Source organism: Diabrotica virgifera, chromosome 3 (assembly GCF_917563875.1).
Source record: "Diabrotica virgifera virgifera chromosome 3, PGI_DIABVI_V3a".
NCBI classification, from domain to species: Eukaryota; Metazoa; Arthropoda; class Insecta; order Coleoptera; family Chrysomelidae; genus Diabrotica; species Diabrotica virgifera.
The window spans coordinates 82,358,034-82,381,841 of record NC_065445.1 but is presented as its reverse complement, the minus strand read 5'-3'; the positions used below and the strand labels follow the sequence as shown (position 1 = coordinate 82,381,841).

The window sequence follows — 23,808 nt, the reverse complement described above, 5'->3', positions numbered from 1 at the left end:
CCATGATCAGTCAATAGGGCTTTTCATCGATTGTCATTTGTTTCGAGCTTCTGTCATGTGTCACATAATATTAATATATCTACGTCATACGTCTTTGGTTTGTATCATTGGATATACCAATAACGTATGACGTAGATATATTAATATTTAGTGACACATGACAGAAGCTCGAAACAAATGACTGTGAATGAAAAGCCCTATAATGATAAAAAGTAGAACTGGCTTTCACTTTAACTGAAAGTATGAATGTACTGATCATTTAAAATGAAAAGGTGTTCTCATGTTCATTATTTGTCCAGGATCACTGAATCAGTTAGACTGTGTCAGCGAAACTGACAAGTGAGAACCCGCCTTAAGGAGAGACAAAATGGGAGACCAAGGGTTAATATTAATCGTCTAATTATTTTAACTGTACTAATATTCAAGTGTTTACTGTAAGTTCTAAAATGACTAATTTACAATCAATAATGGGATGTTAAAATACCGACAGGTGCTTATATTCAAAGCGGCTACTAGAATTTCTTAAACATTTATACTAAACATTGATACCGTCACTTTGTTGCACATTCTGACCGATTTCCGTTTCTGCTATACCTTAACATAAAGATAAACCTACTGATCGTATAACATAACCATACTTTATACTTTGTTGCAACCTGTTGACTGCTGGTTTTTGTCGGTTGAATGTGATATTTTACTACTGTTTTAACTTATAAAAATTGAGAAGGTATGTATTGTTTAATTATTGTTAGTTCAATGGTTTATTGTACAAACCTAGACACTATATTTGTTATAATTGTTTGAAACTGATGATTACCGATGAGTATTTTTTAAATGATTCGCATTTGACTCAGCGCGCATGTAACAGATATTTGTTTATTATCTTCTTTCAGATACCTTTGATACGGGAAGTAGAACGGAACGGTCCAAACGAGGAAGACTCTCGTCAGTTCAAGAGGAAATTGAATTGAAGAAAAAGAGGGGTAATGTAATGCCCCTTCCACCCAAGGATGTTCGGCTTGATAGTAAAGGTCATTTTCCCAAATGGAGTTCTACAAGGATACGGTGTAAATTATCTAATTGTCACTCACAAACATTTGTATTATGTGAAAAGTGCTCAACGGCTTTGTGTTTCAATAAGGACAAAAATTGTTTTAAAATCTTTTATACACAATAAACCTTACTTGTTTCTTGACCATTAATATATAGATTACATAATCCTATTGTTTATAATTTCGTCGCAAATACCGGTCAACTTTGACCGGTTGTATCTCAGGAAACACTTCTCGCAATTCACGTTTTTTTCTTTTAAAACAAGCGTCTTGCCGAGTCCTTTCCAATGTCGTTTTCTTAATTTAATTTAATCTAATAGGTGGCCTGTATTTTTAGTTTTGCACATAGCCGCTTAGAGGGCGCCACCAATAAAACCTTCCGACACAAACGTAACCTCAATCTTTTGTTGACATAAATCGAGAGTTTCATTGCATACAACAAGTCGTGTAGACGTAGTGAACTTTTGAAATTAGCAAGTCGGTCGAAAAATGGATTTTAGCCGAGAACATTCTCGAGCAATAATTGTTTACAATTTTCGGAGAGGATTATCCCAACAGCAATGTCACGCTGAAACGGTTTCTGTCTTTGGGAATGAAGCATCACACCCGTCAACTATTTCCCGCTGGTATTGCGAATTTCAACGTGGTCGCGCCAGTCACAGCGACCAATCCAGGCCAGGTCCACCCAAAACATCAGTCACACAGCAAAACATTGATGCGGTTCGTCAGTTAATTGAGGATCCGCCGTGTAACATACCAGGAGATAGAGATCTTTGGGCATTTCAAAGACCTCAATCCAAAAGATCCTACATTAAGAACTGGGTGTTAGGAAGTTGGTGTGCCGTTGGATCCCTCATTTGTTCACAGAAGAGCAAAAACTGGTTCGCGTTAATTGGTGTCGAAAAACATTGGAACGGTTCAACAAAGGAAGCTCAAAGAACGTTTATAGTATTGTTAGTTGCGATGAATCTTGGATTTACTCCTACCAACGGGGACCTTCACTGAAACATTGTGCAAAAGTATTGAGGCTTTTGAAATGTGGGCTTACCGCAGAATATTGACGATATGGTGGATGAACAGAGTCACAAATCAAGCAGTAATGCAGCGACTAAACAAAGAAAGAGAAGTACTGAATATCATAAAATAAAGAAAACTAGAGTACTTTGCCCACGCGATGAGAAATCCGAAATATGAAATACTACGTATAATTATCCAAGGAAAAATAGAGGGAAAGCGCGGCCCCGGACGCAGAAAAACATCCTGGCTTATAGAACCTCCGCCAGTGGTTTGAAGTGAGCACCACGACACTATTTAGGTCAGCTGTTGACAGTAAAAATTATGCGACTTATCGCCAATGTTCTGGGAGGACAAGGCACGAAGGATAAGGCATTGGTTGACTAACTCATATTTCATCTACAATTGGTGGAGGAGTTAGTCAACCAATGGGTTTACTACTCTTACGGCGCCGTAAATTAACGCCCGTGTGGCCTTTCGCTTAAAGAAGAAGACGTAATTCACCATTGGTGAGTAATTTTTTATAGAATTACATACATTTATTTTCTCTTTGGAGGTTTTTATCTATTACAAAATTTTGACATTGTATTGTATTTGGAGTTTGTCGTATTATTGGTGGTCATATTATTTTTATAGATTCTTGTACAAAACTGAGACAAGAAGGAATCGATATTTTTTATATTTTTTCTGCTTTGAACAGCCCTCTATAAATAAAGACCATTGCAATCTACAGTAAAATACTATCATTCATTTCTAAATCGAATATAATGTTCAGTTTGAAGTTGAAGTTAGTTGCAGCTGGAGAAGACACAGCGTGGTGAAACATGTTATGTTTAAGGAACATCAGCGGAAGCTTTTAAAAACATAGTTTGGATATAATATGTTTATTTCGGTATGAATTTAGAATGAGTCTTTTAGATGATCATAATATACCAATACTGCGGTTATGAGATTGCATTATTAAATGTACAGAAATGTAACTCTACTTTTAAACCTTAAGGATGTAGCTAATTTAATTTTAAATTCTCAGCATTTGGTACTGTGATAATAATAATGAGTTATTTTTAAACTGACATAGAAATTATCGTTTCTGTAGATTTCTAAAAGTACTCAATATCATACACTTGTAATTCGTGGTAGACCTTAGTTTTCTTGAAGAAATATAAAAATTCAAACATGTATTACTGTTGCATTTTTAAACCCTTTTAGATTATAATACTAAATAGTCTAGACGCCAGAGGGGTCACCGTGTTCTTTTTAATTCTGATGGAAAAACTTAACAGTTTCTTATGGATTTTTGGCTGCTGATTACGAATTTCGAGGGTGGATTTCGATCCGAGTGGTCAAAAAAATTGTTATAAACAATTTAATTGTTTATAAGGCTCTGGCTCATAAACTAAAAGAGATACAAAAAAATGTTTCAAATAAAATTTGTTCCTTAATAAAAAACGAAGAAAAAAACGTTTACTAAACTCAAATCCAATAATTAGATCTCAAGATATTGTAAAATTAGTGCACAATGCAAATTTCAAATTGCAAAATAAGTATTTTTCGAAGCTTTATCGATCGTAACTCGGCTTCTACCTATGCAAATAAGCATTATAAGATCTCATTTTAAAGCATAATTAATAGGTTTCCAAACATAGTTTGTTAAATTACTTTGTAATTTGTAATTTGTCTTCATTTTCTTTTAAAGCTATACCCGTTTGAATTTATAATTTTCTTAAAAAAATTGTACATTAATTTGTTTATAAGGATTTCAAGCAAATTTGAGCCATAAACATTTATACTTTAATTAACAATAATGATAGAAGAACTCAAAAGGAACAATTTGATCTTATGAAAATGTTCGTAACTTTATTTTTGCCAAGATATCGATATTTTAATGGCGCGCTATGAGGTGCAAGAGCGGCTCACAGTCAAGTAATATCGCGGTAAAGACACCGATCGACTGCTTTCGTGTTACATTATTTTTCTCAGGAGGCCTTGCCTATTATTAATAAATAATATCAGCTGACTTTTTAGTTATATTTCTGAAATATTAGTTTTTAAGGTTTTTTTTCTCATTTAGTACAAAAAATAGAAGACAAAGTAAATAGAATGAAAGGTTATACGAGGTACAGTATGATGATTTAATATAAGAATTATATAAAATTTGATTAGAATCTTCAAAAATGAAAAATGAAGATAACGTATATATATACATAGAAATTATAATTTGCATGGAGAAGTTAGCACGTGAACCTTTACACTGTGAGCATGAGCCGATCTTGCTTCTCATAGTGCACCATTAAAATATCGATATCTTGACCAAAAATAAACTAACGAACATTTTCATAAGCTCAGATTGTTCCTTTTGAGTTTTTCTATCATTATTGTTAATTAAAGTATAAATGTTTATGGCTCAAATTTGCTTGAAATTCTTATAAACAAATTATTGTCCAATTTTTTTAAGAAAATTATAACTTCAAACAGGTATAACTTTAAAACAAATAAAGACAAAGTAATTTAACAAATTTTGGAAACCTATTAATTATGCTTTAAAATGAGATCTTCTAAGGCTCATTTGCATGCGTTGAAGCCGAGTTACGATCGATAAAGCTTCGAAAAATACTTATTTTGCAATTTCCAATTTGCATTGTGCACTAATATTTCAATATCTTGAGTTCTAATTATTGGATTTAAGTTTAGTAAACGGTTTTTTTTTCGTTTTTTATTAAGGAACAAATTTTATTTGAAACATTTTTTTGTGTCTCTTTTAGTTTATGAGCCAGAGCCTTATAAACAATTAAATTGTTTATAACAATTTTTTGACCACTCGGATCGAAATCCACCCTCGAAATTCGTGATTAGCAGCCAAAAATCCATGAGAAACCGTTGAATTTGTCCATCAGAATTGAAAAGGACACGGTGACCTCTATTTGGCGCCTAGACTAAAATTTCATGCTTAAATAATGAAAAAGTGAAATGCACTTTCTTTCATACAGTGTGAATATTGGGTCGCAGACTTCAAAGTATTATTAAAGAAAGCCCATCGACTAACAGCAACGACTGACGTTAACAGTCCTGGCTGGTGCTAAGGCTTGATGCACATTTGCGTATTTTCAAGCTGCGCGCACGCTGCGAGCAAGCTGCGTGCACGCTGCGAGCAAGCTGCGTGCGATCGCTGCCTTGCACTCAATGCACTCAACTTGAACTTGAAAATGGGCAGCGTGCACTCAACTTGAAAACACGCAATTATGCATCTAGCCTTATGGAGAAGCGGTTCGAACGATTTTATAAAAGTAGCGGCAACGGGATGAAATCTACACATGTCCCGACCTCACAATCCGACACGACTGAACTTCCCGACCGTCCCTGTTGCTACACACCTTCCGATCATTACTACAATTATTATGTCGGGTTGTCAGGATATCACGGTTGTATAACCAGATCGGTCCGACCGTCAAGCGTCAAGTATAACTTTTTTGTCTTGTCAACAAGCTTACACAGACATCAACCGCTGGGCCGACATTGTCAGTCCCGACAGTTGGTTGTTTAGTCGCGACGTGTGTAGGGGGTTTCAAAGCGGCCTAGACACGTTTCGACTATAATGATACTATATCCAACAAGAAAGGGTATACCGTTATACACAAATTCGTCGAGGTTGTGCGTGACATCACTGGTGAGTTAGTTTTGCATTCTTTTAAAGTTCTTCTTCTTCTTCTTTTACTTCTTGGAGATCTTTCCATCTGTTTAATTCTGAAGCTGCCTCTGGTTAATTTCCTGGGAGGTAGATTGCCAACTATCCCTCCATCTTTTAGGTGGTCTTCCGGGGGGTCTTGAACTGGGCGGGCTGTTTTCTAGGGCAATTTTTATGTGTCTATTCTGATCCATTCGTCTTACATGGTTTTACCACATCCTCTTGCGCTGCCTTCCCCATCATACAATATCTTGAATTTTGCATTGCTCTCTCATGTCTGTATTTCTCACTATGTCTCTTCTCGTTTTCCCCACTATTGTTCTTAGGGTTCTCATTTCGGCAACTCTTAGCGAGCTCGCAAACCAAAGGCGATATCCCTACATCGCATACATACATTGCGGAAAGATACGCACTGAGTGTCACATCTGATTTTCGGTGACTTTCGGTGGAACTTCGTTCACCGAAAACCAGATGTGACACTCAGTGCGTATCTTTCCGCAATGTATGTTATGCAATGTATGGATATCGCTTTTGGTTTGCGAGCTCCCTTAGCATCTGTTTCGTTTTGTTGGTGTCTTCGCGCACTTCTATGCCATATGTCATGATCGGTCAGATCGGCCTTTTAAAGTTAAATAGGATTATTCAATTATTGGAGAAATGATATGAAACGAATTTGTTAGTGGTATTTGTTTATAAACGGGAAGGAACTAGTAGTAAAGAAAATAAAAAATTAAGGAAATCCTTAGAAGGTATAAGCTGATTAGAGCGTATAATGTATCTTCTATTGTCCTTTTCATAAGCATTTTTCAGTGCGTAACAAATGATAGGAAAAAGGGTAAGTCCGTGATAATACACATTTATGACATTTATTCTAACATGACATTTTAGTTGAATCTGACAGTTGTCACATTTTATTTTCAATTTGAAATAAAAACAAATCAAATGTGTTTCTTGCATTTATAAAATGGTATTTTCTTTGATTTGTATAGTCTTATAAATTATACAGATTATATTTGTAATATTATTATCTAATTTAAAAAAAATATTTTTTTATTATGGCGCCATCTATTGACAACTAGATTAACTAGAATAAATGTTATAAATGTCACCGACGAAATGTAATCACCGACGTGCATTTTTTTCTGTCACATACAATTTAATGCGTTAAAAAGAAATCGAAAAACTGTGACGCACTGAAAGATGATCATGAGAAAAAGAATACCAAATGGATTAATGACAAATGGATAAAGGGAGTCTAAATATGTACGTTCAATCTAGAACAAGCTGGTTTTCCCCCTTCTAATTGAGTGTAATCAGTGTTAAAATACAAATATACGATAAAATAAAAAACAAATCTAAAATGATCTTAACTCAAAATGTTCAAATCGCGGCACAAGATGAGATAAAGTTATACACAAACAAATATGAATTTGCAGTAAATAATTACGTTATACTAATAAATGTACTTTAAATATAACAGCAACGTTTTGATTTGGTAACAAATAATGTGTTAAATAATGTATGTTCCGGTAACTTGAAACCATATGGAAAACTTTTTTATTATTAATTTTACGAAAAATATTATTCTTTATCAAAAGCTCTGCATGGTCTAAAACCTAAGATTCAACCATCAGATATCAAATTTTATGAATATTATACGAGGTATGTCAAAAAATATGAATTTCACTCAATAGTAAAGTAGCTTTATTTTTCACAATATTGAAAATTGTTATTATGAAAAGTTGTTTGGAATTAACAACTATATTCTAATATGCAATTTCATCATTCTAATTGAAAAAAAAATTTTTTTGAAATTGAAATTTTTTGTTATACCGGGTGTCCACTTATATATTCCCCCATTTTAACTGCCTATAACTTCTAAACGGCTCAAGATAGAAATATGCAGTTTTCGCTGAAATATTTTATTTTAGTAAAAGTTTTGTCTGAATGGACTGAATTTTTTATATCGGTTTCAAATACGAAAAGAAAAATGGCGGATTTTTGAAAAAAAGTTGTTGACTTTTTTTTAATGGAACACCCTGTATATTTTTTTGTAAATTGAAAGAAAGGTCATTCACCTATCCAGCGATATAAAGTTTTTCAAAATCGGTTGTCAAATCACTGAGTAATTAATTTTTAAAATGAGAGGTGCAACGTGGATATCACATAAATGTGATTTCCCACATTGCATCTCTCATTTTAAAAATTAATTGCTCAGTCATTTGACCACCGATTTTTAAAAAAATTATATCGTTGAATAGGGAAATGACCGTTTTTTAAAGTTTTTAGGTAAATGACCATTTTTTATGTCGCTTTTAAATTAAAAATGGCGGATTTTTGGAAAAAAAACGTTGTTGACTTTTTTTATTGAAACACCCAGTATATTTTTTTGTAGCTTGAAAAAACGGTCATTTACCTATCCAGCGATATTAAATTTTTTAAAATCGGTTGTCAAATGACTGAGCAAATAATTTTTAAAATGAAAGATGCAATGTGGAAATCACATAACATAATATCATTTTGCTTAGTTATGTTATTTAGGTATGTGATATCCACGTTGCACCGCTCATTTTAAAAATTAATTACTCAGTGATTTGACGACCGATTTTAAAAAACTTAATATCGCTGGATAGGTGAATGACCTTTCTTTCAATTTACAAAAAAATATACTGGGTGTTCCATTAAAAAAAATCAACAACGTTTTTTTCAAAAATCCGCCATTTTTCTTTTCGTATTTGAAAGCGATATAAAAAATTCAATCCATTCAGACAAAACTTTTACTAAAATAAAACATTTCATCGAAAACCGCATATTTCTATCTTAAGCCGTTTAGAAGTTATAGGCAGTTAAAATGGGGGAAAATATAAGTGGACACCGGGTATTGTGGATAACCAACATTATTTTCAGTTTCATTATTTCAATTATGATAACTATTTTATTAATTTTACGAAAAAGTTATTCTTTGTAAAAAGTTCTGCATGGTATAAAACCTTATATCAAATTTGATCAATTTTATACGAGATATGCCAAAGAAGATGAATTTCGATCAAGAATAAAGTACTTATATAGTTCAGAATATTTCAATAAGAAGGATTTAATTACATATTGGAACATCGTTTTTAGTTCTAAGCAACTTTACATAATCACAATTTTAGATATTGTGAAAAATAACGGTATTTTATTTAAGTACTCTTGAGCGAATTCATATTTTTTGACATACCTCGTATAAAATTGATAAAATTTGATATAAGATGGTTGTATTTTAGGTTTTAGACCATGCAGAACATTTTATAAAGAATAACTGTTTTTCGTAAAATGAATAATAAAAGGTTATCCATAATAATAGAAAAAAATTCAATTTTTTTTTTCAATTAGAAGGATGAAACTGCATATTAGAATATAGTTCTTAATTCCAAACAACTTTTCATAATACCATTTTTCAATATTGTGAAAAATAAAGCTACTTTACTCTTGAGTGAAATTCATATTTTTTGACATACCTCGTATAATATTATTCGTAAAATTTGATATCTGATGATTGAATCTTAGGTTTTAGAACACGCAGAGGTTTTTCTGAAGAATAACTTTTTTTCGTAGAATTAATAATAAGAAAGTTTTCCATATGGTTCCAACTTACAGGGACATACTGTATAAGTAGTATTGTACACCATGGAATTGGAAGCAGCAGCTACTGGCCCTGGGAAGAACGCAAGTGACGCCTTCTTCGAGAGGCAGGAAAAACAAAGGTGATTTTTTCTGAACGGCGGTTAGTTAAAGAATTGCTTTTCTAGTATGAGTATGACCCGACTTGTGGGTGTATAACTGCACAAGAGATATACAATTTACATTTATTTTCTTTTTGTTCACTGTTGACGCAACATTGTATCAACTAGTCTATTGTTCGATAGTGGTTGGTTTTTGTCATAACTATACGAGGCGAAAAATATCAAAAAGTATGCTGATATTTCAACAATATATAAAGTTGCGAAGCTGCAACACTATCTACGTGTGATTGGAGAAGTATTAGAAGTACCACATAGTTGGTCTTTCATTAAATTTGTAAATCGGACATGTCATTTTGATAAATCTCCTTAAACATCTACACCACACACGATTCTTCAGAATTTCATTTTCTAATACAGTATTGTTTTAGCAAAATCCCATCGATATTGGAATGTAGATTGTGAAAAACAAAGCAGTTTTACCATAATATACCTTTACCGTATAGAACTCCTTTACGATAATCGGTGGAACAAACTATTGATACTTACCTTCTTTGTGTATATAAAGAAATAAATATGAGCTATTTTATTTTATAAAACTTAATTCATGTCTTCGGTAGAATTTTTTTTGTTTTTAGCATCAACTTGGAATAATCTTGTATGGCCATCATGGCACTGCCTGCGACAGATTGTTGTTTTTGTAGACATTAAGAAACGAATTGGCTCACAGTTTGTGCATTGTGCTTAGCTTATAACAACTTTTTTTTTAATTATTTTGAAGAATGTTAGTGCATTTTATATTGATTTTGTTTGTGTTTACCTGTGGCTTACTTCAGACATTTTAGCATCAGTGTGAGTATCCTAGAACCATGCATGCTGGCCAGCGAGTACCACAAATAACTTTTGATTGTATGCTTTTCAGGTATAACCTTCTACGCCGCAACTTTTGAAGAATATACGAAACTAAAAGTATTTAACCATGAGAATATAAGATATGGATGTACAAGATGTCAGAAAACTTATTTACAGAAGAAAACATTGGGCCGTCATCTTAGATTTGACTGTGGTCAGAAACCGTCGTTTTCTTGTCAGATTTGCTCCAAAAAGTTTAAGCATGGGTATATACTACTTAAGCATATGAGACATACTCATGATATACAGATACAGAAACTTAGGCAGAGACAGCCGAAGCAAGAAAGTGAAGTCATCACCATATTACCTAACATCGATATATTAAAGCATTATTAGAAGATTTATCAAGTTATCTGCCCCATGTTTTTATTTTTCAGAATCTAGTCTTGCAAAAGTTACCTTTTATGTACTGGCTATCGATGAGTTACCAAAAAACGAGTCATTGCAGAAGATTAGCTTGTAGATTATTTTGATCTTACGATTGCATTAGGTGCACAATAAAACAAAACTTGCCATTAATTCTAAATGTGACGTTATATTAGTTTAACATATTAGTTTTTGACATAGGAATAGACTTCCTTCATTGTCTTTCATATTTCAGATATGTAACATATTTACTATTATTTACCCTAAGGCCCAAAATTTTTATTATTTTCTAGAACTTGTTTAGTGGATGTTTTGCGCCAGTATTTGCAAAGGATCGTTGACAGCCTTAAATCTATCTTGAATAATTATTATCCACATAATAACACTTTTCTGTTAGTAGTTAATGTTCACTAAAGCATTCACAAAAACTATACTGGAAGAAATTGCCAAAACTATACCATACGGGAAGAACAACAAGGTATTCCGGAAAAATAGATCTTCCATTGATGCAATATTTGTTATCAGACAGATAGCAGAAAAATCCATAGAATTTAATAAAACTGCATATAAGTGTTTCGTCGATATGACAAAGGCTTTTGACAGAGTGCGATTAAAGGACGTGTTAGAAATAATGGGAGAAAAGGGGCTAAACCACATGCTAATTAACCTAGTACACGATATCAACAAACAATGTAAAACAAAAATAAGAGTAGAACATTTGATAACAGAAGACATAGTTTTAAACAGAGGAGTCCGTCAAGACGATTCACTGAGCCCTTTCATATTTAATTTAATAATGAACAAAATTACAGAAAACCTTCCCAGAATAGCTGGATTTAAGATGAGTAACACATTCTTTATAGTCGTTTGCTACGCTGACGATGCTGTCCTTATCGCCGATTCCGAAGACAATATCCAAAGGCCACTGCATGCATTTAATACTAAAGCTAAAGAGCTAAACATGCTCATCAACACCGAGAAGACTAAGTGCCTAGTAATTTCCAAAGAACCGATAAGATGCAAATTGGAAATTGACTCCAAAACTGTGGAACACGTGTGTAACGTTACAAACGTCACATCTTTGATATTTTATTTTTAAATGATTATTTTACTTTATTGTCTTTAATATTTCATTAACAATAATTTTCTTCTATTTGTTTTACCTGTTTTCTTCGTGCCTTACGTTGGGCGCCAGTGAAACAAAATAAGCGGCGATTGGACTACCCCAGCTAATTGAAATAATATTCGAAAATACCTCAATCATCCAAGATAGCTATCGTTCCACCCTTAGCTTAGCTCAGTCTCTCAGGTGTGTGTTCGTCTTGTCCTAATCTTAGATATGAACTATGAAAATTTAGAATGGAAGCAAACAAAACAATATTTTTAACTAACCACTTCAAATATCTTGGAGCGGAAATAACAAGCTATGGAAATTCCTCAAAAGAGGTCACAGAACAAACAATGAAAGCAACTAGAATCTCGGGATGCCTGAAAAAGTCATATGGAAGAACAAATACCTATCTAAATACTGAAAGCAAAGTCAAAATATATAAAGCAACAATAAGACACATTATAACATAAGCGGCAGAAACAATACCAGACGCAAATAGAACGTTACAAATGACGAGAACACTAAGAAATATACAAGGCAAAACTCTACGTGACAGATTAAGAAATGATGACATCAGACAAAACTGTGGAATACAGGACATAGGAAGGTGGGTCAGACAGAGACGAAGATATTGGAACAAACATATAAAGAGAATGGAGGACAGCAGACCCGTTAAAAGTGCAAAAACGAATAACCCAGTAGGTAAAAGACCACAGGGAAGACTAATAAAACGATGGACCTCATCGTCTGGGGAAGACTTGATGGCAATGAACAGGCAGTAGCGTACTAGCATGATCGATCATGCTAGAAAGAAGAAGAAGAAGAGTGAATGTTATTTAAACATGTTCTGAGAATTATCCTTAAGAGCATTTTCCTCAATAAACTCATCAACGTTTATATCGATCTATATAATGTGTAAAGCACTATAATGGTCAAGGCTAAATAAGAGAAGACCAGGTTCTACGGTTGTATAATGGCCCCGAAAAAGCCAAGAAGATCATGACGATACAACTACAAATGTCTCGTTGCTCATTATCAGGAGCTTTATAGGGGGGTATGAATGCACGTCATAGAGAGAAGACAGACAGTTAAAAGGTATACAATAGTTTGACACAAAGAAAAGAAGAAATACTGAATTCTAGGGAACTTCAACAAGGATACCAATAAGTATTAAATTGACTCAAAGGGCTCAAAATCTCAAAAAACATATCAAAGAATTACATAAAGAGCAATTGACATGTTTACGTTTAAAGGTAATAACATACAGTGAGCACGTAAAGGTTGGAATAAATTCATTTTCTCGAGAATGGACGATTTTGGAAAATCATCCCGAAACAGGTCAATTTTTATTTTTATATTAGGACTTTTTGGCATATATATCATAATAGTAACGTCACCCATCTGGGCGTGATGGCGTCATCGATGATTTTTTAAAATGGGAATTGGGATCGTGTGATAGCTCATTTGAAAGGTAGTTCAATTCTATATTCAGTAATATAAACATTAACACAATTCTTTATACAGGGTGTCCAAAAAAATGTTTGAATTATATTTATTGACATAAAAAAAATTTATTTAATTCAAAATACATTTGACTGCTCTCAGAAAACAGAAAACAATGTTTATTTGAAAAATAATCATTGTTTTTCGCTTAAATTAAATGTTCAAACTGTCAAGGGAAAGGTGGGTGGCTGCTTTAATACTGAATTTAAGCAAAAACAATATTTATTTGTCAAATATACATTATTTACTGTTTTCTGATAGTACATTTTTACAGAGGATTTTTATTTGTTTTTCTGCCATCTTATATCCTTTTCCAGTACCTTTAATGTTTTCTATGATTTTATCCATTACTGGATTAAAAGGCGATGGGCTCGAGTTATCCCCTTGTCTGATTCCCGAGTTGATTTCTACTTCTGATGTTAGTTCATTCTCGACTTTTATTCTGGTTTTGTTCTTCGTATTAATATCTTTAATTATCCTTATCATCTTGTTGGGCTGATTTTTCTCCTTTAGCAATCTTAGCACATCTTCCAATCTTACACAATCGAAGGCCTTAGAACTATAAAGCACATAAATGCAGGTTTATTATATTCCAATGCTTTCTCAGCAATTTGTCTGGCTATTAATATAGCGTCTATTGTGGACCTATTTTTCCGAAAACCTTGCTGTTCCTCACTAATTGTGTATTCTTCATTTATTTTATTGGCACGTATTTTTGTTAAAAGTTTAAGAGTTGTGCTCTATTGATTGTGTTTATTCAATACTCAAAATAGATTTCGGTCCTCGGTCACATAAAACAAAAACTGTTTATTAAGTAACGATTTACTAAGTGTTTACTGATATTTGTACATTGTGCCATATTTTGTCTTATTCGTGCACCTGGAATTTACACTTTCCAACAACGATTTAGTTTCACTAATTATTTTTTGTTTTGCTTTAAAGTACAAGTGTATGGACAAATTAGTTTTATTTTTTATTGATTTAGACTTTAGGTTGATATAAAGAAAAGTGCCATACTTTTATTTTTTTAACATCACAGATCTAGTCTATTAATGCCATATTATGATATTATATGAATATGTGAATACGGATGGCTTTCCGTAATATTCAGAAATAAAGTGTTATTGCCCGATGTGTGTATTTAAAATATAGGCAAACATTTAACATAGATATAGTAATGCAATTGTATTGTAAGTGTATGTATGTCAAACGGGACATTCAGGATTGTTTTTAAATTTAGTTTAATATTAACATACTTCTCGTACTAAACTTTGTACTTGATTTTGTTTTTCTTATTTACAGTACTAAAAATTTTTGCAAAATAGAACCCTTATTACATATTACATTATATAGTGTGATAATAGTCAAATTATTTTATATCCAAGTTGCGACGTGTCTACTATCGAGTGTAAGATATACTGTCATTTCTGTCCTAAACGAGTTTTAATTCTGGAGATATAAAACAGTTGTTCAGCTATTGTAAAATTAAACTTGCATATATCATTTAGTTTTAAAAAGGTACCAAATTATTTAGTGAATTAAGAAATTGTCAAAACCTTCTCTTCAGATGTTGCGAAGCGCTGGTCGCTAGAGTGTCTTTGTTAGTGTAGAAACACACGAGCCACTCTGCAGCGCTACTGAGTGGCGGCGCCACAAAGTGGCTTAGACGGGTGATTTTGTAGCGCCAACGACTAACGCTGCCAAGTGACTCGTCTGGAAGGTTTTTGGCGTTTAATGTAATCTGTGAGAAAAAAAAACAGGTCAGTTTGTTCAGTTCAAACGATGAATTTAGACGAGGAAAATCTTCTTCTAGTGCTTCTATTACGGGGTCGAAGTCGACGTCGTAGACAACGATCACTGTGGATGCATCCAATTACATCGAGTAAATTATTAACTTGACAATACTATACATTAATAATGAACGAAAAAAAGAAGACGCTGTAAAGTACTTCAATTACTGTAGAATATCCAAAGGTACTTGCAGAGCTTCTTAGTTGTCTTAAAGAATATATTAGAAGAACCGATACAACCATGAGCTGTAGTCCTGGGTTCTTGTATCCCGTATAGTCGGTCTATTTCGAATTTCGTGTAAACTCTCTTAAAAAACTACGACAGCTACAAAAGTGGTCAATCTGAAAAGGTTTATGCGACTTGTGGACGCCACTAGTAGCGGGGACCGGCGACTCGTCTGGAATGACACTTTTAATTTACATAAGAACTTAAGCTACTTACTTAAGCTACTCTGTGGCGCTGCTTAGCAGTGCTGCAGAGTGTCCCGTGTGTTTCTACACTAAGTGAACACCGATTTTGTTACTTTGACACTTGACACAGGTTTTTAAAAAACCAGATGTATCTTTCGAATAGGTGGCATAGGTATGCATTGAATATTGTTAAAAATTATGGCATTTATAAATTCTATTTACCAAATAAACAAAAGTACCAAAACCGTTACAATTTTTGCAAAAATTTTCAGTATTCTTTCTAAAAGTACTATTTTTCTACTAATTCCAAAGATTTCAAAGATCTGATCTTAGATATAACGATGTATCTAGTCAAAAGTATTCAGTGTCTGTTAAAAATATAGCTTAGTTTTAAAATTGCCTTTAGATCAAAACTTCGGAAATGAAAGTCCTATTGACTTTAGCAGGAACTTTTGATCAAACTTGCCATACGATACAATTATCTGTTACAGCTAGAACTTAGAAAATAAGGAATAGATTAGTATGTTACTGGTATGATGAGGTCATCTTAAATAACATTTGTATATACTTACCTATTTATTGACCTATGCATTAAAGGTTATATTATTAGAGATATAAGGGGCGTTTCCTTAATTGGCCACCATCAATATACTATTATAGACTTTTGACTAATATACTATTATAGGCAGTCTTTAGATTCAAGATATTCAATCATTTAGAGCATAATGCTACGGAAACACTAAGCATGATATCTGAAATTTCTTCGTTGGTAGTATATACTGGTAGATTTTAATGAAAATATTAACCAAGTTAATATCTTTGATTATATCCGACAAACACGTAATATTCCAGTCCAAATTTGGATTCATCGAAATTTTTACCTTGGTCTGGGTTATTGAGTACGATTATGGTACCAATGCAGAAAGTACATACTCACAAAAAAATTGTTGTATGGTCTGAAAGCTTGATAGTAGATTTCAAAGGTGTCTCGACGTCGTAGTCGTTTCCACACAGCAACCTAAATGATCTTTTGTATTTCAGTCTAAAAGATCTAGGCTCCTAAGAAAGCTACTTATCCATTTTGGAGATCCGCTGGTAGGTTCTAAAAAGGCCTGTCCAATGTAGGGGAGAAGCTTGTACCTTGGGCCAGCTTGTACCATGGGCCACCCCATTTTTCTTTTATGTTGCGGGCGAACTGTCTATGTTTCTTATCTCAAGTTTTTCTACAATCGTCGTCATTCTGTGGTTAGTTTTTGAATGTGATTAGAAATCGTTTGTGGCTATCGTAAAAATATAGTGTTTTATTTCGTGAAAAGTAACTATTTATAGGATACATAATTTTCTTTTCTAATATTTGTGTTAATAGGTATCGTAAATTAAATCACAAGGTGTGTATGCCTATACTAATAGGTTGTTAAAAAACATAGTGAGAAATATAACAAAACCCTTTTATTAGGTTAAATTCACATTTGTTTTCTTTTTGGCCGAGTCTTGTACCTTGGACCGCGATCACGTCTTGTACGTTGGGCCGTACAAAATTAATGGGAAAAAAGAAGACACATTTTTATGTTGCACAATCATTTAGAATTTAGAGCATAATGCTATGGAAACACTAAGCATGATATCTGAAATTTCTTCGTTGGTAATATATATACTGGTAGATTTTAATGAAAATATTAACCAAGTTAATATCTTTGATTATATCCCACGAACACGTAATATTAGTCCAAATTTGTATTCATCGAAATTTTTACCTTGGTCTGGGGTATTGAGTACGATTGATGGTACCAATGCAGAAAGTACATACTCACAAAAAATGTTTGTATGGTCTGAAAGCTTGATAGTAAATTTCAAAGGTGTCTCGACGTTGTAGTCGTTTCCACACAGCAACCTAAAAGATCTTTTGCATTTCAAAAGTAACTTCTGTAAGTCCATATTTAACGGTTCGAGTATCTGAAGAGAATTCTGAATAGCAACATATATTCTGGACCAAGTGGTCAACAATTTGACATTGACATTGAACTTTAACCACCAAATCAAGCTGGGTTGTCTGAAAGGCAAAAAGGAGTACATGTGTTTGACTTAGATTTTGAGACGTTCAATGTTGAATAACACAATTTTTTGTATATATTTTTAAAGGGTTACGGGTGGTTCAACGTACAAGACTATGTGGTTAAAGGTACAGTACCGGTTTGTACCTTGTACCCAAATTAGCTCTAATAAATAAAATTCAAAAAAAGCGTTTTGTTTTAGTAAACTGACCTTTTAATATAGTATACTATGGTGTGTAAACTATAAGTTAGTCGAAAAAATTTTCCTTCAAATTTAAAAATTTAAAAATAATTGAGATTTGAAAAAATCCGGTTTAAGGTACAAGCCTCTCCCCTATTTATGGTTTTGCTGATTAACAATTACTCCACAACTCCAGACAGTATGTTCTACCTTTTGTTCATGCTTCCTCTGTATTTTTGCAAAATATGTATGTTGCTTTGTCTGAGTTTCCCATTTTACAGAGATGATATCAGGCTATCCACAAAGTACGTTACGTTTTGGAACAGAAAAAAACAAGTACAAGAAAAAGATTTCATTATATAGGTTTGAAAGAGACACCCAAATACTATTTTTCCACATAATGTCACAACAAATTCAGGCATTTATCGTAGCGGCAACCTAGCTTTGAAATACTACTGTCATAAAATTCTGCCGCCTGAGACTTCAACCAGGTGGTATTAGTCGCTAGGTGCAAGATCCGGACTATATGGCGGATGAGAAAACACCTCCCCCTTGAATTGAAGAGACAAGTTCATCAGTCATAATGCTCGGCCGTCCACTTCGTTTTTCATCGTGCACATAATATAAATATCAATTGGTTTGTTGCTTTTACAAAACAAGAACCGTACTATTGCACCGCACAACTGGCGGATTTTTCGATCGCGGCACACATTTCAAACAGCTGTTGTAAAATAACGAGAAGAGACAGTGACTTCGAGCTAGCATGGCTGGACAGCTACTGAATGGAGGAACGCCACGATGCTAATAAGATGTCCTCGCTAGCCCCGCCCCTAGCGGCTACATATCAAAACTTAACGAACTTTCTGGATATCTAAATGACCGATGTTCAGTCCCGGATTAAGAATCTTGAGGCCCCTTGACAACCCAAGCTATGAGGCCTCTTAAGGCCTCCGCCTTCTTTCTTCAAAACCACCTCGGTTAACCCCTCCATATCCATCCTCAATCTGCAGTTTTAAGTTTAATCCCTTCTTTCTGTAATGATTTACTGACAGCGTTGATGCGTTCTAAAATTGTTGCCCAAGCCTCATTCATTACGAATGTTTCTTTTTTTTACATTTTTTTCAACAAACACTTAGCCTCTTGAACTCTTACATCCTTTTGATTAGTGTTTTCAGCAACGGAATGCACAGCAGATTTAAAGACGTTGCAACCTTTAGACAAAGCTCTTGTTGCGTTAGCCCTTGTACTCCATCTAATGCTGCTTGTTCTTTTAATGACTACATCGTGGCGAATGGGATCGCTTAGTGGAGTATCATTTAAGCATTTGATCATAACTTTTCAACGGTGGGTAGAGGCTGAAAAAAAATTGTAGATGGACTGAAAACCCAAAATACGATATTGCGCCAACGCTACTTTCAGCAGCACTTACTCCAACTAAATTAAGCGAGTGTGCGGCAAAAGGAATGTAAATTTCAAGTTTGTTAATCTTAGATAAATGAGCCTGGATACCATTATATTTATTTGACATGTTTGCTGAATGATTATCCTTTTATGTCGTTTACATTAATGCAGCAGTTGCGGTCGTTTAAAACGATTAAAACAGCAAAAGAAAGATTTTCTCCAGTATAGCTACTTATGGGCATGAATGTGAGAAAACCCTCATACACTTTACTATCAGCTGGATTTACATATCTTAATCAATAGTCAACTGGTCAATATGAGACAAATCTGGTATTGAATCGACACTTAAGGAGTAGTATTTGGCTTCCTTAATTTTGTATTGTATTTTGAATTGTATTCAAAACGCGTTTTCCCATTTACTCTATTATTTCTTCCCAGATCTTTGAAGATAAGTTAAGAAGGCTTTTCAGTATCCCTATTGCCATACTTAGCTAAATGAGAGTTTAAAGAGGATCGTACTCTGCACGTAGCTCTAAAATGCCTAAGTAGTTCCCATTATTTTGTGAATGAAGGACCCCTGTATCATTTATAAACGCTAATCCGTGAGAAGATAAAAACTTAACCGAAACATAGAACTCTTTTCAGAACTTGAATCCAGTAATCTCGTTCTTGATTAAATTAAATTTCCAAGGAGCTGTCAATTCAATCAGAAAGGCGCTGCCTGTCGATGAGTATTCGCCAAATGTTCGCCATGTTCTCCCAAAAGAATACGTGGAAAGCAGTAAAATTTCCGTTTGAAGGAGAGTACGTTACCTATATAGCCAATCTCTTTTAATTTTTGTTACACTGATATATTTTCGAAAACCATAGATTGTGTAAAGATCTTGTAATGGCGTCAAAATTTCTTCTTGGTGCTGAAAAACCATCAAGATTTTTACTTTCTAAATAATCTTTCCCAATCCAAAATTTTCATAATTCTTCAGTTATGGTATTCCATAATCATATGTTGTTTCCGAATTTTGGGCCCAATTTACTTTTAACTTTAATTTCTAACTTAGTTTCGTTTTCTGGTTCTTTTTTTGAACTGGAGTATAACTATCATTGTATGTTTTTTCATCTTTTTCAGTTACGGAAGTTCCTTTTTCAGTGCCTTTTCATTGGTTGCAGCGTCTCTAGCTGTGGATTTCCGTGTGAAACGGAGTTTATGGTATTGCGCGATATTTGAACTTTTCAGCATATATGTGATTTATAGTTTTTATTTAATTCTAATTACATATTATTTTTTCGTTTTGGGCCCTACGAGACCCCCTTGGGGCTGAGGCCCCTAGGCAATTGCCTACTTTGCCTAATGGTTAATCAGGCACTGCCGATGTTCATTGAGATTACCTGTGAATAATCTCAGATTTTTGAAACTCTGAAAGTATTTTTGCGTTTCAAGTAGAAGCGTGTAATATTTTTTGTTCCTGAGATTTAACTGGTATTATCTTCCCAGTGAGTCACAATAAATTCCTTTTTCGTGTTTTCGGAAGTCTAGTACTACGCGGCTTTTTGGTGTATTGCAGAATGATTCTGGTTTGACAAAAGCAGTATTAGCCCCTTATTATCACGATTAGCAATCACATTACATTCTAAGATGAAGCCAAGCATGCACATTTTATTAATTTTTAAGTTGTATTTTCAGATTATGTTGGTTTTAGTTTATCATAATTAAATTTTTGTAAACATTTCCCTCCCTATAACTGAAGGTGAATTATTATTGCAAAAGAAAACGCCCCCTCATTTCTATGACAATTTATAGTAAGTCTCACTTAAGTTAGCGCATATTGTTGCAAAAAATATTTATTGGATACGTATTTATTTTATTTATTTGTTTATTAATTTATTTGTCTGTATGTTTATAATTCGTCCTTTTAGGTAAAATGAGCAAACTTAGTAGTATAATTCAAATGTTTATCTATAGTACAATCTTTCTGCAGGGCAGAATAAAAACCAAATCCAATAATATAATTTTTTCGCAAAAGTAATATAAATAATGGAGAACGATGACTCCTCAAAAATCATCAAATAATACATAAAAAAATTATAGCAAGCGCTACTTATAGGGACAGTATCGTGGAGCAGACTTTAAAGCTACCCATTTTAGAGCTGCTTAAGTTCTGAATTAATTAAGCGGCAAAATAAACAGTACTTAAATGAGTATGCCTCAAATTTGTACCTTTGTGTCATGCTCCGAACCGTACGTGCTTCAGGATGGTTCTCAGTTTTGCAGAATAAAATTTTATCGTGGAGTGTTATTTTCGATCATACGGAAAAAGTCGCGATAAGGGTCCAAGCTTAAAATCAACAGTGGTTTCAGCAGGACGAGGCAACCCGTCGCACGGCCAGGGAGCCTCTTCGAATACTGCGTGATCATTTTGATGCGTACATAAATGGGAAATGCTAAAGTAGGCAGACGGATCTACATTCTGGACGGATCTGACTTTCCGGAATTGCGGACTGGAATTAAAGAATTTTTCGTGCCAGAGGGCATCTTTAACATCTGTTTTATCGGGAACGTCGTCGTGAATAATGTTTGCAAGGCTATATCAGTACTGTTTATTTTGCTGCTACTTTTATTTTGTTGTATTAATTCATAATACATACGAACTTGTATCATAAACTGCTTGAGTTACATGCCATGTATTTTCCAAAGATTCAAAGATCTGTATTTACCACATTATATACCAAAGAATGCATAGACTAAGTACTATTTTTACCTGATAAGCTATAAAACCAAAACCAATTGTCGATATTTGGATTATACTACTGAGAAAAAGCGTTGAAATAGTTTTAATTATAATCGAATTAGGTCTAGTTTGTATTTTTAATTAGATTGTCTCTCTTTAATGTATACGTAGAAAATGACTTTTAAGCCTTTCTTTGCACGTAATATAATAGATGTCATAAAATCTTAGTTTTATTTTATTTAAAATTATTATCTGTTTATTATTTGGGCAACTATTTTTCGAACGTATTTGAATGTATACTGACTACCTTAGAACGATCATATGCAGAAACGTCGAGAACCTATTCCAAAATGGAAACAAGCAACGCACATTGGAATGACTTTTCTCAATATATCAATAGTCACATATACGCGCACAGTTAACCAATGATATTGACGAAACCATTAAACCACTAAAGCAAAAACAGGGACTTACACCAGCACCGTGGTGGTCTAAAGAATGGGAAAAAGTCATAAAAATAGTAAACCTATTTTTAATAAAACTATAAAACGCAGAATACACCGGAAAATAAAATTAACAAAATTAAAAACAAAAAGCAGCGTAGGTACCTACTATAAAGCAAGCTAAAAGGAATTCATGGCAAAAAGAAATTTTGTGATACTCCTCACTCCACAGTGGACTTTTACACAGCTAAAAGCACAAAATAAAATTATATCCATAGATGAAGATATTGCAAACCTTCTAGCGGAATTTGATGAAAACCTCTCTAACGACAAAAATACCTGGGCAGAATTTGAAATTCTTGTTCGAAAATACGCTACTTAACAAATGGAGTACAGAAGGGTAATATTGACCCAAAATTTAGACTTACGATCTGTTTAATTTAGTTAAAAGGACGACCGCACGGTTTCGGACACTAGAATCTACAATTTACTTCCCACCTTCAGGTCTTCTGTAAAGGTCCACTCAAAATGTTAAAAGATTACATTTTGTAACTAAAATACATAGTTATAAAAGATATATCTTAAATAGTGCCAATACATACATATTACTCATGTAAGGTTTGAACAAGCTTTATTCATATATAGTACAAGCCGACAAGCCAGTGCTGGCGCGTGACCTTGAGCGAAAATACACAGCGACAAATGCAGAATACGAGAAGGTCAGCCGCCACCACTCGCTTGTCGCACTGTACTTACTATGCCGGTTCAAGGAATGTAGTGGACGCGTACTAAGCGCTTTTATACTATGGTGTTATGTAGTGGTTTTCAACTCCATTACAAATCGAAAAAATGGGATGTATCTTGAGGAGGTTGTTGGGAAGCAAACTATTGTTTTTAAAAGGCAGGACTGTTTTTAAAAGAGTGCTGGACTGCGTTTCGTATTCTAAGTGAAAAATAAGATTGTTTTGCCTTCGCATTGCAACTGAATAAAAATGGTATACATTTTTATTTTTATATTAGTATTACTCCTATAGAGTAACTAGGTCCATTTTCCGTTGGAACTTTACCAAGCTGCAGACGGGGGTTGTGAATTGCATAGTGTAGAATTCCTTTCCTTTTGTCTTCACTGCAGCATCCATCTGGCTTGCATATTGTAGAAGCCTTGGAGGTGTCTCCAGGAAAATGGACCAAAAAGTTTTCAATTTAAAAATCTTTTAGTAACTTTTTTAATATTTTTCAATAATATTAATAACGCTATTAGGATTGAAAAACTTTGCCTTTCAATTGCCAGATGACGCTAGTCACCTAATCCATTCACGTCAGTGGCGGTGTGGGGGATAAACTCTCGATGTTGGTCACTTAGAGTATGGAGCAGCAGGCCTACGTCTCTCCGATGAGACTCCAATAAGAGTCGAAAATCGTCGATTCAGAGTGCTGGACTGC

The 23,808-nt window shown here is 33.8% G+C and overlaps 1 protein-coding gene across 39 annotated transcripts in view; it reads left to right on the top strand.

Moving 5' to 3' along the window:
- Positions 1-23,808, top strand: part of LOC114336038 (longitudinals lacking protein, isoforms H/M/V) — a 630,205-nt gene that overhangs the window by 218,646 nt on the left and 387,751 nt on the right. The window contains exon 5 of one of the 39 annotated variants that reach the window (XM_050646572.1): positions 10,393-22,144. The exons of 37 other annotated variants lie outside the window; for them this stretch is intronic. In XM_050646572.1, coding sequence (XP_050502529.1) covers positions 10,393-10,718 — 326 coding nt within the window. In that variant the 3' untranslated portion in view covers positions 10,719-22,144. Of the gene's footprint in view, positions 1-893; positions 1,220-10,392; positions 22,145-23,808 lie in introns of those variants that run through there. One more of the 39 variants, XM_050646574.1, reaches the window with a different exon arrangement.